Source organism: Hemicordylus capensis, chromosome 6 (assembly GCF_027244095.1).
Source record: "Hemicordylus capensis ecotype Gifberg chromosome 6, rHemCap1.1.pri, whole genome shotgun sequence".
Lineage (NCBI taxonomy): Eukaryota > Metazoa > Chordata > Lepidosauria > Squamata > Cordylidae > Hemicordylus > Hemicordylus capensis.
Genome location: NC_069662.1, coordinates 17807572 through 17823984, shown reverse-complemented (window position 1 = coordinate 17823984; position 16413 = coordinate 17807572). Strand labels below are relative to the sequence as shown.

Genomic DNA, 16413 nt, shown 5'->3' with positions numbered 1-16413 from the left:
CCATTGATCCATCTAGCTCAGTATTGTCTACACTGACTGGCACTCTCCAAGGTTTCGGGCAGGAGCCTTTCCCAGCCCTACCTAGAGATGCCACCAGGGACTGAACTTGAGACTTTCGGCATGCAAACACATAATCAATGTGGTAGAATGTCTATACCACATCAGACTGCAAGTGTGAGATGCCATTTTTAAAGCACGCCCCCCCCTCGCTATTAAAAAAAACCCTGCAGCTTAAAGGCTGAGGCATCTAAGAGAGAGGGTCCAACCCAACCTACTTCCTGCTGTGCCGGCTTTCTACTTGCAGGGAGGTTTTTGGTTCTAGTTTTTTTACATAGGGAAGTATTAAACAAATATGATCTCCCACCCACAGTTTGAAGTGGTGCAGTCCATTCTGCCACCCCAGGAGGACTCTGCAGCCTCATCACCCTCTCATTTTGCTACATGCATAGGTCAGGTCATATTGTCGGTCTACTATTAGACTAAACATCACCAACACTCTTTCTATCAAGATGTCCCTGCTACAAAACCTGATTCACAGCAATGCTCAACTTCCAGAATGAGTTACCCAGTCCTGAAGCCAGTGTGACCATCACTTTTCTGATCTGCAAACCTCAAGTCCTAGTTTCAGCTCTAGATGCACAGGGTACAGATACAGTTACCAACTGACCAGAGAAACATTCTGCACAAGCTCAAAGGCATCTCTACTATTGTTTATAGTGAATTAAGCACTGTAAGACAGGTTCTCCAGCTGAGCATTGACTCCAGTTAATTGGATACTAAAGGAAGAGATCCTCCATATCTCTCCCTTTTGATACTCATTTTCTTATACCTGCCTGCCTTTAATCCACAGGACAATGCTGATTCTGTACCCACTCAGTTTCATCCCGTTCCATACTTTCGGTTCACTTTATTGCCCAGTCAGTACTACCCTGTTTCCCCGAAAATAAGACATACCCCGAAAGTAAGACCTAGCAGTAATTTCTGATATACCACTAATTGCCCTAGTGCATTTTTTGGGGCTAAAATTAATATAAGACACTGTCTTATTTTCGGGGAAACACGGTATAAAGAGCCTCATGCCATCTTCAAGATTAATAGATTTATTGTAGCACAGGCTTTTGCAGTAGAGTCCACTTCATCAGATGCAGTGGTGGCTGGTGGTTCCTGGGTGACTGCGGAGTGGCGGGGGGGGAGGTGATGGGTGGAGCCACAGATTGTGAGAGGTGGAGCCAATTGTGGGTTGCTGTGCAGGCAGAGCCAGGACTAGGCGGGTCCTTAGCAATAACTGGCAAAGTGCAGATTTGTAGCTAATGAGTGGGATCAAAATCCACACCCACACACACACCTCAATTGCTCATCAGCAGAGATACAGAGAAATATGGAAAACATCTGTCCCTTTATAGTACTTAACAGGATTACAGTAGTGTGTAGAATTGTATCTAACATGACATATCACACACACTCACATAGAACTGTACAAGCCACAAGTAACGCACAGACTAGCGACAAAAGGCTGCTTCTGTGGAGAGTAAATGCATTCTGAAATCACCAGGGCGGCTCTGTCTTCCTGATTATGTCTGTCTGTGAGCCAGAGTGGTACAGTGGTTAGTGTGCTGGACTAGACTGGGGGAATCCAAGTTCAAATCCCCATTCAGCCCTGAAACTCACTGGCTGGCTCTGGGACAGTCACTTATCTCTCAGCATAACATTCCTCATTGGGCTGTTGGGAGGATAAATGAAGCCATGTGCACCACTCTGGGCTTCTTGGAGGAGCACAGACTATACACGTAAAAGTAAATAAGTCTATATAAGCCACAGATAAAGCAAAGATCAGCTACAAAAGTGGAGAACAAATGCCTTCCGAAGTTACAAGGGCATATCTGCCTGCCTATTTCAAAAATGCATACATAAAAAAACCAGAAAGACCACAGGTTTTTCAGTGATGCTTGCTGCAGCTATGAACCATCTCCTGTAACTTAGAGGACACCATAGGAAGCAAAGATGCTTGGGGACACCCTGAGCCTACTCCATGACTGCTGAACAACTGGGTGCCACTCTCTGCCCGCTCACCACTTAGCCTGGGGGTCCATCCTAGCAAGCAACAAGTGGTTTTTATAGAGATCACTTCCTTACCCCTTGCCCATTGAACTATAACCACCAGTGGACATATGTTACAGATACTGGTCACAATCCAGAGAAAAACCTGTCAATCAGCATGATGCCTTCTGATTGGTGCTCAGTCTCTGCCCACCTTTTGAAAATAAGGCAAGCCTCATAATTGGCTCCTGCCTCATTAGTATTCAAATCTGAACAACTCTGTGGGTTCCTATTGGTATTTACAAAATCCTGGTACAGTTACCCATCCCACGTACACACTGGGACCAGGCTGTAGGCAGGAAAAAGGCACAGACAAGGAGGCAGTGAGCCAGACAGAGAAATGGTTACACAAGACAGACAGAGGAGATATTTTCAGGTGGGCGGCCACCCACTCTGCCCTCAGGTAAGAACCACCACTGATGAGATGCCTTCTGCTGATGTCCATGAATGGGACTCAAGCCCACAAATCCTTCTGCTACAATAAATCGGTTCTTTTGAAGACCACAAGACCCACTATTTTTGCTGCAACATATTAACACGACTACCCTAAAATGATATTATGTCGCCAAAGTACATAGGAAACTGACAGCCTATTGGAGAGGGAATTATAGGCACCCTCCACATGAAAGGGGGACCAATTACGCACATGGTGCCTGATCATCCTGGGATTCTTGCCATGTTCCATCATAAGAACAGCCCTGCTGGATCAGGCCCAAGGCCCATCTAGTCCAGCATCCTGTTTCACACAGTAGCCCACCAGATGCTGCTGGAAGCCTACAGGCATGCCCTCTCTCCTGCTGTTACTCCTCTGCAAGTGGTACTCAGAGGCATCCTGCCTCTAAGACTGGAGGTGGCCTACAGCCCTCCGACTAGTAGCCGTCAATAGACCTCTCCTCCATGAAGTTATCCAAACCCGTCTTAAAGCCATCCAGGTTGTTGGCTGTCACCACATCTTGTGGCAGAGAATTCCACAAGTTGATTATGCGCTGTGTGGAAAAGTACCTCCGTTTGCTGATCCTAAATTTCCTGGTAATCAATTTCATGGGATGACCCCTGGTTCTAGTGTTATGTGAGAGGGAGAAGAATTTCTCTCTATCCACTTTCTCCACACCATGCATGATTTTAGAGACCTCTATCAGGTCTCATCTTGTTTATAATGGGTTCACAGAGAAGAAGGAATGGAAGACAAACAGGCTGGAAGAAGACCCCACATGGTCAACAGATGAGCCCCCGCCACCCATGTCCTAACCAGGGAATCTACAAGGCCCTGCCCCTGCAACAGACTGAGTCACATAAACCAACTTGGGCCTGAACCCACCAGGGCTCCTTTCATGTTCTTATTAGGACTAGGATTCATCCCATTAAACTGACTGCCAGGAAATGTAGGGCCGACAAGAGGAAGTACTTTTTCACAAAGCACATAATTAATCTATGGAATTCTCTGTCGCAGGATGTGGTGATGGCCACCAACTTGAATGGCTTAGACAAATTAATGGAGGACAGGCCTATCAGTGACTACTAGTTCTGAGGGCTATAGGCTACTTAAAAGGGGCTTAGCCAAATTCATGGAGATCTGGCTCAGGCCTAACAATGGCTACTAGTCTTGATGGCTATAGATGAGGGATTCTCAAAGCTGGATCCCCAGATGTTATTGGACTTCAACTCCCATAATCTTCAACCAAAGGCCACTGGGGCTAGGGATTATGGGAGTTGAAGTCCTATAACAACTGGGGACCCAACATTGAGAATCCCTGCTATAGACTACACCCAGGTACAGAGGCAGGAGGCCTCTGCACACCATTTGCAGGGGAGCAACAGCAGGAGAGGAGACATGTCATCTCCTGGTTGTTTGGCTTCAAGAGGTATCTGGTGGACCACTGTAGGAAACAGGGTGCTGGACAGTGGTGCAGGGAGGACATAGACAGCCCGTGTTCAGGTCACCCACCCCTCAACCTGGTGGCACCCTCGATTTCTCCATCGCTCATGTGTACACGAAGCAGCAGATTCCCTGATGGAGCAGCCCAGGGTAGGCTGCCCTGCCCCCACCGCTCAGCCATGCTGACCTCAGCGCAGCAGCCCACTGAGAAGGGCAGCCTACCCCAGACTGCTCCATCAGGGAGTCCGCTGCTGTGTGCACACACGTGTGGTGGAGAAAGAGAGGGTGATTCAGCAAGGCTCTTCCTGTTTTCATAACCTGTCGCCTTAATATATTTATTGCAGCACAGGTTTTTGTGGGCCAGTGCCCACTTCATCAGGCATATGAACCGGACATTCGCGTGGGTAGATATACTCTGAGTACAGAGTGTTTTTGTTGTCTCTCCCCCACCCACAAACACAAAGTAAGGCCAGAAAGCCCAAGTGATGCAAGAGATCGCAGTCCACGTGCCACAAGGCTATGCCAAACACAAATGAACATAGAAGAATCCATCCAAATTAGTGTAAGCTCCAATCAGCTTGGGTGTAACCCACACTTGGCTAGCAGTTGCTGGCAACGAACAGGCATATAGGCATAACAATATTGATCCTATGAGCAAATACCAAAGCAGGGACAATTCCTTCACAGAGTGAGCTGGAAGCTCTCAGGATCTGTCAAGGCCAAAGTTCACAATGCCAAATTTGACAGCCAAATCCAAAACAGTGGTTTTGTGGCTTAACGTCTATGTTTCTTAACCTGCTGCAGCAAGTAGGCCAAGGGATCTGGGATCCTCAAAGACCAAACCTGTTTCAGGTGGTGAAAACTTTCACAGATAATAAGATGCAGAGGTAAAGGTAAAGCGTGCCGTCCAGTCGGTGTCAACTCCTGGCGACCACAGAGCCCTATGTGTGGTTGTCTTTGGTAGAATACAGGAGGGGTTTACCATTGCCATCTCCCATGCAGAGTTGATGCCTTTCAGCATCTCTCTGTATTGCTGCTGCCCGATATAGGTGTTTCCCATAGTCTGGGGAACATACCAGTGGGGATTCGAACAGGCAACCTCTGGCCTGCTAGACATTTCCCCACTGCACCAGAGCATACCCTAATTTCTATGAACATGGGTTAAGGTAAAGTGGCAGACAGGAAGAAATTGACCTAGTTACCAAATTAACTGTAGGTTCCACACAGTTAGTCATAGGAATACAGTTCCTTATTTCAAGTCAGACTGCCCACCCCACCCCACCCAGTCAGCATTATCCACTGTAGGCTAGCAATGGCTCTCCAGTTCTTGTTTTGCCTTTCCTTGCAGTTAAACATTAGCATTTGCACAGCCCTTTGGGCATGCACAAAGCATTTCACACATACTATCTTGATATACTCCTAACCACCCTGGGGTAAGTGGTCACCATCCGGACAAATGCTTTGCTTGCAAAAGAACTAGTTGCACTAACTCTGGAGTTTGTGTTCCAGGTGAGAGCTGCGCAAGCAGAAACATGTTTTCATTTGTGCAACCTGTGGTATGCTTCATAAATTTTGCAGGGGACTTCTGTGCAACCGTGCATTTCTGAAAATCCCCATGATATAGCAGAGCAATGCGATCTTCTTGCACCAGTGCCACTTTGCTGTTGAGCAAGCACAGCATTAGACTGTCAGCCAGTATGTATCACCCTCTTCACACTGCAGATGGGAGACTGAGAGGGTGGCTTGCCTAAGAACACAAAGGCAGTTCACCTAGGGATAGCCAGCATATTTGTAGCAGCAGCATGGTGTACTGGTTAGAGTATTGGACTAGGGCCAGTCACACACACTTACTCTAATTCACCTCACAGGGCTGTTGTGAGATCTGTAAAACAGGTGGAGGGGGAATCATATGTGTCACTTTTTGCTCCTTGGAGGAAGAGATGAAAAAAGTGTAATAAAAGTTCATTGTGTGATCTTGGATCAGTCATTGTCTCAGCCTAACCAACCTCACAGGGCTGTTGTGAGGGGGGGAAGGGGGGGGAGCATGCATGTCAACTTGAGGAGAAAGAATAGGATAAAATGTAATTATTTAGGGCTTGTTAGCACCAAGTCTGAATTATCTTCTTTTCAATCTTGAGCTTGCTTTAGTAGAGAAATTCTTAAGGAGAGTCCATTCCTATTCATTTAAGCTTGATATAGAATTGTTAGACTGTACATAGACTATTTATCATTTCTTTTTTCCTTTATATCCATGAATGAATACCTGCCAAGTTGAGGATAACACTTCATAGATCTGATGCTCTAGTACCTGCTAACTGGTCAACGAGGCACATTTTAAAGTGGTGGCTTTTATATTTAGCAGGGGGATAGTTACTTCCTTCTAGTCAGCTCAGAAGGGCGTTCCTCCCAGTGGTTGTTGCTGGCATCTCCCTTATGTTTCTTTTTAGACTGTCAGCCCTTTGGGGACAGGGAAGCATCTTCTTGTTCCTTTTGCTATGTAAAGTGCTTTGTGGACTTTTTCACTGAAAAGCAGTAAATATTCTAGATCATAACCATCCATGAAAACTTACAAAACCTTGTCACAAAACCTTACCCTGCAATAAATTTTTTGTTCTTTAAAATGATACTGACTCTTGTTTTTGCCCCTCGGAAAGGGGCATCCTCTGCTCTGGAAGCTCTGCTCTTTGTTCTCAGGAAAACCATGCTCTGATCAGGCCTACTACAGTATGGACATCCTCATTTCAAATGTCTCAGCGCGGTCTCTCGACTGCTGTCCACACAGCGCAAGCCCAGGTCTGGCGCTTTCTCCTCCCACTCTCTACGTGCCACAGAATGTGCTTCCTCGACAGACGTCCCCTCCCGTTGGAAAAGTTCTGCAGTTTATTTGCATACTTCCTTCTCATTGGCTGGAAAGAAAGAGGAAGGAGCAAAGGGGAAAGCCCGCAGAAAGGAGGAGGGAAAGAAAAAGGGGGAGGAGACACCTTTGTTTCTCGGCTTTGGTTTGTAAACAAGAGGAAGTCTAGACTTCCAGCTGGAGCCTTTTCTGGGGGGCCACAGGTCTCTCCGTGGGGTGTCTCCCCTCCCCAAGAGCTGCACCAATCCCCGCGCCCTGGCCTAGACAGGCATCGGAAGAGCTGGGAGGCTCCATCAGAAGACGCGATCCTTCTGCGTTTCTCGTCTGCCAGGTGAGGCTACGGTGGGAAGGGGCTCTAGCCACAGAAGCTTACAATAAGCCTGCTCGTCTTTAGGTGCCACAAAACCTGCCCCCCCGCCCCCTTGTTGCCGCTCATAAAAGTTGTGCATAAAGATACCTGGCGGTAGGGACGATTGTGAGCACCTAGTTGTGATGTCAAGACATAATCCAGTTTGCTACCATGACACGAATCGGTTTGGTAAATAACAAGGGATTACATATATCCCACCAGCTGATCATCTTAGCCATCCTTACAACAAATATTGGTACTATATTCTGCATTCTATTTGGCAATGCTTGCATGTACGCTGATCGACTATATAAATTATCTTTAAAATGGTTGTAGTAAGTAAGAGAAGTGCTCTCCTGTGGTTCCCGTATGCCATTTCTTCTGTATTGCAAGAGGTTTGCTGGGGGGGGGGGCGGGGGCAGATCCATATGCATGTCCTTCATCAGAGATAGGATGAAGCTATAGATATGAAGGGATATCGTTTTTCTAGATCCTCTAATTCAGAGTAATATGGCAGCCCTTACGCCTGGAGCAGCGGCAGTGTTGTTTTTCCCTAGAATACGACTGCCAGCTCAATATTGATTGGAGGCATTGAGCCAAACCAAATGGAGTCACAGCTATGGGACTATTTGTGAAGGGTGGGTGACTTTATAGTCTGTGAGAGCAAGTGCAATCGCTGTATTTCCCTGAATTATGAGGTTATAGCCAATCAAAGCGAGGAGAACAAATAGCTTTTTCAGCTTGAAATTTCAGATAACTTATTTCCAAGCCGGACAATGTATCTTAGCCCCACAATCAAGTTTACAATTTTTCAAAATTCTTGTGTTAGAGGAAAGAGAGGGAGATTAAAAATAATGGATTTACCCCTCCAATATTTCCCCCACATTGTATAAACAGATGAAATTCATATTCTAACAATTTATTTTTAAAACTGGAAAACATTTTGCTTGAGCAAAACCAACATGAAGTTTAACATGGCAGTGGTGGCATATTATTCAGCATCATCTACCCCTTCTAATTATAGCCTAAACAAATTGCTATCATTTCCATGTGGCAGAGAATCCAAATAAAATGTTCAGCTTAGAGCATCCAGATCCTTCCTTCACAAACCATGTCGACTGGATATCCCATTCCCCCGCCCCAAAGTGAATTATAAAAGTTTCCTATTGTACAGATAAAGATCAGATACTGTTAAGTATACATAATTAATAACTAATGTAACAAAGGGAAGAAAAGCAAGACATCTGACCAAGGCGGGCTGGCCTTTTGCTTCCCAACCCATTGCTTTCATCAGAGGCTCCTCCCTGGTCTGTTAGCCCCTATATTTTAGAACACAGAGAATAAATCATAACACATTTTGCCAAGAACTGAATAGCTTAAATATCACATTCTACCAATATTAGTTCACATAAGATAACTTTGATTCATGCTTTCTATAGTATAAGACCAAACTTATATTTTATGTCTGGTACTTTCATCACAATAATCTATTCTTGGCTTAAACCATGTGTGCCCTAGAAGACAGGAGCATGGGGGCAAAGTAGACCCCCAATAAGGATTGCATGGGGATTGCATTCTTCAGAAAATCCCTCCTCTCATTGTAACAGGTTTGCATGCAATTGTCTGTATTTTCAAGACTGTATTTTCCAGACTAAGGAGGCTCTCTTTGTTGAAATATATGAAGCATTTTATTATGGTATGCCCCTGTTCATACCTTAAAGGCATTTGGTGTTCAAACTGGACCCAGCATGTTTTCTTGTGATTATTATGTAGCAGGTGGTCAGTCTCTCTAGTTAATCAAATGCCTCCATGTTAGCTAAACTACATGAAGGCATACAATAGCTAGTATGTTCCCATTGTCCATTTGGCAGTCCTCTGTTCTGCACAGAAGAGGTTCTAAATCCCTCTAAATGTCAATTACATTTACCATATGTCCTCTAATAAGGTGACAAACAACTTTGTTCAAAATGATTGAGTAGCATTTCTCAGTGCATGTAGCCAAGGCAGCAGGAAGAAACAATGAGGCTGTTTTACAGGTATCAAGGAAGATCCCTTCCTTCCTTTTACTCTGTCCTTTCGTTCTTTCCTGGCTTGCTTTACATCCACTGTCTCCCTCTGTATTCCTCTCCTTTGTTCCTCTCACTCATTTCCTCTATTATAGCTCGTGTGTCCTCCTGCTTACCACTAGGAAGAATACGGGACTGCAGGGGAAATGTTTCATAGAGTCGCTCTTAATGTGCCCCTGCCCGCCCCCACCCCCTGCCGCACCAGGGAACATGGCATCAGCACCCTGTCTTTTGTTGTTTGCAGAGAGGCAGCCTCCATTTTCCTAGCTCAGCAGTCCCCTCTCCATAGGGCTGGCTTCCCTTTCAAGGAACCGCCTCTCTGGCTCCCCCCTCCCACATGTCGTGCTCCAGACTCTCCCCCCCCCCCCCCGCGCCACACCTCAGCCACTTCCCTTTGCAAGCGACAAGGAAGTCTCTAGCCCTCCTTGCAAGGGATCCTCCACAGACCTGCCCCCCCACCCAATCGCAGCCCCTCCCCTTCGACACTCACTGAAGCCGCTGCAGCATGGCCCTAGCCCTGTCTCCCCGGCATGGTTTCTCCCCTCCCCTCATCTGCAGGCTTTGTCTCCATCTCCTCCTCCTGCATTCATTTGGCTTTTGCAGTGTTTTCTGCCTTCCTCTGCTGCCCCTCCTATTACACCATTCCCTCTTTTCGGCCACCATCTGTCTCAGCCCTTGCATTGCATTACGTTGGCACGGTTCATCTCCTGTTGAGCTCTCCCCGCTTCTACAAAGCCCCCCCGCCCATTCTTTAATCATCGCATGCCTTCTGTACGCTCATCCACGACTTGCATTGTCTTCACCTCTCACTCCTGACATCTTTTCACAACTGCACATTTTCTAGCATTCTTTTATCACTTGTTTCACCCCCCCCCCCATTATTTCTACTGCATATTTCCCCCATATGAACCCTTCCCCACCCCTAACCCCAAATTCTTCCCAGCGTAGATTTTAAACCTGTCTGATTTGGAAGAGACCAACTCCCAAGGTGGATGGTAGCTCTCTCCTAACAGGGCTTATTAGGTACATGCAGCAGAGGGGAATCTTCTGACAATGGGCCAGAAAATATCCTAGATCTTTTGGTGGGGGAGAAATGGAGGGACTTGAAAGCAAAGAATTCCTGCAGAGGGAGTCGATTCCCTTTTTGGCGCGTGGCGGCCCTGGTTCCAGAGCTATTGGAAAGGGGAGGTGGCCATAAACCAAAGTTGCTTTGGAGAGGGGTGGTTTGGGCAGCTGGGGCGCTTGGGTTCTATTCCTGGTAATACTGCTTCATCACAAGATGATCGGCGCTGACCTACATCCTGGGGTTAATTATAGGCTGAGCCTCTGCGAAGCTGCACACGTGGTCCTGTTTTTGTTTAGATACCAGACCGGTTAGACGGAACTTGGCTCACCACCAGAGCGAGGAAACAGAACCCAGGCCTCCCGACTCCCCCCTCCCTCACACAGACACATTCTGTGAACCATTCCTGTCCTTATAACCCCTTTCTCTCTTAAGGCTCTTGCAGGGGGCCCACAGCACCGCCCTCTAGGGACTGCCTGGTTCTTCGCAACGCTCCTGCGAGGCCTTTCCCCCTTGCGACCCCCACCACCATGGTGAGGCTGTCCAAACCCAAAACCTTCCAAGCCTACCTGGACAACTGCCACAGGCGCTACAGCTGCGTGCACTGCCGCGCCCACCTGGCCAACCACGACGACCTCATCTCCAAGGTAAAGAGGGGGGGCAGCACATCCCTGCCAGAGGCGCTTGCAGCAGCAGAGGGAAGGTGCTCTTGCCCCACTCAGTGCTGCTTGAAGGCATAAAGCGAAGCATAGTGGAAAGTTGGCCAGACAGGGCCAGGAAAAGGGGAGCCCTGCTCTGCTTTATTGAGTTGTACCCCATCCCAGGCCTAAGGATGATTTGCCTAGCAGTTTCAAAGTGCCCAGATCCTTCACCATCTTTACCTTTGCTTGTCCCCACAGCAGCCTTGCAAGGTAGGCTACTTAGAGACACCACCTTGAAGAGTAAGCTTGAGAGGCAGGAGAAAAATATTTTACAATAAAAACATTCACATTTCACAGATGGGGACAAAAGCTGGGAGGGTGTGGCATACCCAAGGCTAAGAGCAGAATCTGGCAGACACACCGGATTTAAATCCTGATCTCTTAGACTGAATATTTGTATGCATTGCTACCATTCCAGCATGACCCATCTCCATCCTGATGCACTGCACAATGCTCCATCCACAGCCTTCGAAAAGACAAGGATACCTCGTGGAAATTCCCGAGGCCGACTTCCCAACTAAGTCAGAATATAGGCCTGAATATAAGCCTTTACTTCATGAGCAGTTCCGTAAGGGAGGGGAGGGATCCCATCCTTCCACCAAGGCGCTGAAGGGGGCAGTGTGCATGGTATTTTGCCTGCCCCCCTGAAAGAGGGTGACTGGCCTTCAGTCCCCAGGGTGCTTTGTGACCAAGTGAGAAGATTTCAACCTGGGTCTCCCTGGTGCTAGCCGAACACTCTAGCATAGCCAATAGCCCACACTGGATCACACTTCAGGAATTCAACATATAGGAGCCACTGTAGATTCCCTGCGTTCTCAGTTGGAACTGAATGAAGGCAGGGGAGGAGGAGGAGAAATTGAGATGGCAGCAAGGAGTATTGACTTCCCCAGGTCTTAACACTTCTCTCAGAAGGGGCCTGTTATTTCTTGCCTGCCCCCACTCCTCTGCTTAAACTCCTGCAAGGTCAACAAGTTTGAGCTGCTGGCTGATTAATGATTAAACAGAATTCATCCTGTATTGATGGGGTGTGTCTGAAAGCCAGCCAGAGAACAAACAAGGCAATACAGAAGAGGAGCCAGGGAAACCAGGGCTGGGACTGTGGGCCATGTGGACAGAGAGCATTGAGCAAACATGCATTTGGGACTGACTGCTGGTCAGGACTGGTGAGACTGGACATAGTCACCCTAGGGAAGCATTCAAGGGCTTTAAAAACAACAACAACACACACACACACACACACACACACACAATGATTATGGCAGCTTAAAGACCAACCTTTATATTGTGGTTTATGCTACAGTGAATTTGAGTCTAAGATGCCACAAGAAACTTTATTTTGTGTTTGCTTTAACAGAAACATAGCTATCCCTCTGGAAGTGTTTTTGTTATTAGCCTGCTTTCCTTAAGGAAAGAAAGCTTATGAGGTCACCTGGCAGAGAGTGTGAATGTGTGTTGCCCACCAACTTTCCAATGCCTGGACCAATATGAACCAAATTTGGTAGAGTTTTAGGGACACCTCAGTGATGTATTTTGTAATGATTTATCCATCCCCATTCAAAATGGTAGACATGAATGTTTGAGGTACAAGTGGGCCAACTTGTGAACCACCTAACTGATTTTAATCAAATTTGCTACAGCTATAGGGACACCTCAATGACATAGTTTGTGATGTAATCTACCCTAATTCAAGATGGTGGATGTCTGATCACTGACTTAGTTTGTAATGATGTAATCTACCCCCATTCAAAATGGCAGACATGTGAATGTTTGAGGTGCAAGTGGGCTAACTTGTGCACCACCTAACAGTTTTGAAGCAAATTTGGTACAGTTGTAGTGAGTGACACATAGGGACACCTCAGTGGCAGAGTTTCTGATGATGTCATCCACCCCAGTTCAAGATGGCGGACGCATAAACATTTGAGGCGCAAGTGGGCTAACTTGTGAACCGCCTAACCGATTTGAACCAAATTTGCTACAGGTGTAGGGACACATAGGGACGGCTCAACGGCGTAGTTTGTGATGATGTCATCCACCCCAATTCAAGATGGCGGACGTGTGAACATTTAAGGCTGAAGTGGGCTAACTTGTGAGGATGGTAATTATCAATTAAGTTTATAGTGAAAGGCAAGTAGGCAGATTAGTTCTTACCAGAATGACTTCTTGCTATTTTGAAACTGTTCCCTGTCTCCTTCTCGTTGCAGTCCTTCCAAGGAAGCCAAGGTCGGGCGTATTTATTCAATTCTGTGTGAGTATTATTAGGTGTGCGAAGCAGACTCTGATCAAAGGGCAGTGGCCCACAGCAGCACCTATACTCTGTCCCAGTCTTAGTGTAGGCTCAAGATGTGATGACTACGTCTGGTACTCACAGAGTGATCAACTTGTGCCAGGGCTGTCTCACTTCAGGCTGCACGTAACTGAATACTTCTCCACCCAAAAAACAAAACTAGATACTAGGGAAAAAGTCTCTAGTCTAACCTTCAGCCCCGACATGCTGATTTCCTACATGTAGGAACGTACACACCCTTACTGTCTTTCTTCTGTATAGGAACATTATATCATGTGAGCCTTTTCCTACAGTCTGAAGTGGTACAGCCCAGACACAGGTTGATCACCTCAGTGCCCCTTGTTTTTCACAAATGTATTGTTAAATGCCTCCGAGGCAAGGTGGGAGACAAATCAGATTTGTTAAAAGAGAGAGGGATTTGCACTGAGAGTTATGGTAGGAGGTGGTGTGTTGCGCTATCCCCCTTCTCCCCAAAATGGGAAGTTTAATAGAGCCAAGAACAGCAAGGGACGTATACATAGACATGAGGATGAGACGTGAGCTGGAAGAGCCCAGGAATAGTATGTCAAGATACCTCAGTGTTCAAGTTAACCCTGAGTATCAATGAGTCCTGAACCCAGTCTAGGGTCTCTGGCAGGACACTTTTTCATCAGCTCTGCAGATATCCACCCTAGCGAGGGCCAGGGACTGAACCTGGGACCCACACACAGGGATCCCCAAATTTTGGCTATCCACAATAGCCACACAGAAATTTGTGCTGGGCAGGACCTAATCCTTAACCTTGAACTGTGCATCCAAAACTCATTGTGACGTCAGGGGCAACCCCTGCTCCACCTTGGGAGAAGGGCTGGAGCTCATGTTGGTCGTGCTGTACTTTTGAGGCACTAAGAGCACCTAAAAAAAACCAACCTTAGTGCCACATGAAAGAGCAATAGGCCTCCTCCCGAGGATGGTGCAGGTATAATTTTACAGCTTTTGTGTGCTTCTGCAGTGCTGAGAACACCTCAGAGTGTATCTCTCAAAAGTCCCACCCTTCCCTGAGTTGAAGGCAAACCATCCCCAGAGTAATGTTGCTCTTTTGAGTGTCTCTACTGGAACAACCCCCCCACCGATTTCAGGGCAAGGTGAAACTCAGGCCGAGGACAGCACAAGGGACTATGGAGGAGGACTGGTGGGTGTTGTCAGAGCCAAGTAACACTGTGCCCCTCCCCGCTGCTTACAGAGTGAATGTGGGATGTGGCCCAGCAGAAGAACGGGTGCTGCTGACAGGTCTGCACGCCGTTGCGGATATCTACTGCGAGAATTGCAAGACCACACTCGGATGGAAATATGTGAGTCTCCGCCTCCTACCCTTTCCCTGAAAGCTAATTGTCTGCTTTAAGAAAGCTGACAGCACTTGTGGGAACACAGGAAGCGGCCTTCTCCCAAGTCAGACCCTTGGCCCATCTAGCTCAGGATTGGCTACAGTGACTGGCAGCGGCTTCTCTGAGGTTTCAGGCAGGAGTCTTCCTTTCCCAGCCCTGCCTGGAGGTGCTGCCAGCGAGTGAACCTGGGACCCTTCTCGGCATGCAAGCCGCTGCTCTGCCACTGAGCTACGGCCCCACCCCCTAAGGCCGGGTGGGCAACCTTTGGCTCCCCAGCTGTCGCTGCCTGGAACTCCCACCAGCTCCAATCACCGTCGATATTGACTGAGGATGATGGGAGTTGCACAGCCTGCCCACAGCTGGAGAGCCAAGGCTGCCTACGCCTGTCTCACAGCAGACAGTGCTCACATGTCGTCACCCACCCAGATGCAAACCAAGGCAAGCCCTGCTTAGCAGAGGGGACAATCCAGGCTTCCTACTGCAAGAGCCGCTCTCTACTCTCTCCACCACCTCCTTGCTCTCTCTTGTTCCACAGGAGCAAGCCTTCGAGACCAGTCAGAAATACAAGGAGGGGAAATACATCATTGAACTCAACCACATGATCAAGGACAACGGCTGGGATTGAAAAGGAGAAGCATCCCACCACCTTTGGCTAATGACATGTGGGGTGGAGCATAAGAAATGACAATTTCCAGGAAACCTGCCTCTACCTTCCCAACCAATGGGCTGCCATCCAAATCACCTCCAGATGCATCTGAGTTGCGGAGGAGGAGGCAGAGTTTCTGCCAGGAGGACACACCCATGGCTCAGACATGTCGCCCTCATGTGGCAGAAGGCGGCAGTGCACAAGGAGACACCTAGGCCAGGGCAGTGTGCAAGCAGGGCTCAGGGGAGGGGGGAGGAGGAGTGTGGGGGTTGTTGTACAGAGGGAGCCTGTATCGAAATTACATCAAGAGGACAAATGTACAGTGGAGTGGGGATGGGAAGGGTTGGGTTGTACAGTATTTGTGAGTTTGTGTGAGTATGTATTTTATATATATATATACATATACATATATATAAATAAAAGCATTGGAGTGATATGCAAAGCAAGGAGCACCACTGGCTGGATGAGAGGAGCCTGTAAGGGATTCACTGGCTCCTCCAGCCTTCAGCAGTCAGGGCCTTGTTTCCAGCCATGCCACTGTGTGCCAACAGCAACACTTCATAAGGACCTGGGGGTGGGGGTGGGGGTTTGAGAAGACAGGCCCCAAACGCAGGGAGAGTCAGATATCGTCCCTCATTGCTCCCGCCATACACAGGGTCATGGGCAGTGTTCCCTGTCCTAGATGTTGACTACAACTCCCATCATCTCCAGCCAAAGGCTATCGTAGTCAGCAACACCTGGGGATCCCTGTCACAGGGGAACACTGGTCAGGAGGCATTTTGCATTTGCCGAGGTCCCCTTCTCACTTGGGCAGGAAGGAGAATGGAGGGGAATACGTAGCAGAGGCAGCCGCCTTCTACAGAGTCCAGGTAATGGTCCATCTAGCTCAGTACTGCCTACACGGACTGGTGGCACCTCCTCCAGTTTCCCGCAGGAGCCTTTCACAACCCTGTCTGAAGACACCAGGAGTTGAAGCTGGGACCTTCTGCATGCCAAGCAGGCAGATGCTCCACCACTGAGCAGCGGCCCATTCCCAACTCTGGGATTCTCACCCTGAGGAGGGAAATGAGCACATGGAGCTGCCCTGGATCCGATCACTGGTTCATCATCTAG

At 47.8% G+C, this 16413-nt stretch overlaps 1 protein-coding gene across 1 annotated transcript; it reads left to right on the top strand.

Moving 5' to 3' along the window:
* The first annotated feature begins 6920 nt into the window (after positions 1–6920).
* On the top strand, positions 6921–15742 carry YPEL3 (yippee like 3). The gene is made up of 5 exons (XM_053266177.1): positions 6921–7158; positions 10741–10952; positions 13208–13251; positions 14513–14621; positions 15190–15742. The coding sequence occupies exons 2-5, from the start codon at positions 10836–10838 to the stop codon at positions 15277–15279; spliced, it is 360 nt and encodes a 119-aa protein (XP_053122152.1). The 5' UTR covers positions 6921–7158; positions 10741–10835; the 3' UTR covers positions 15280–15742.
* Positions 15743–16413: the final 671 nt, after the last annotated feature.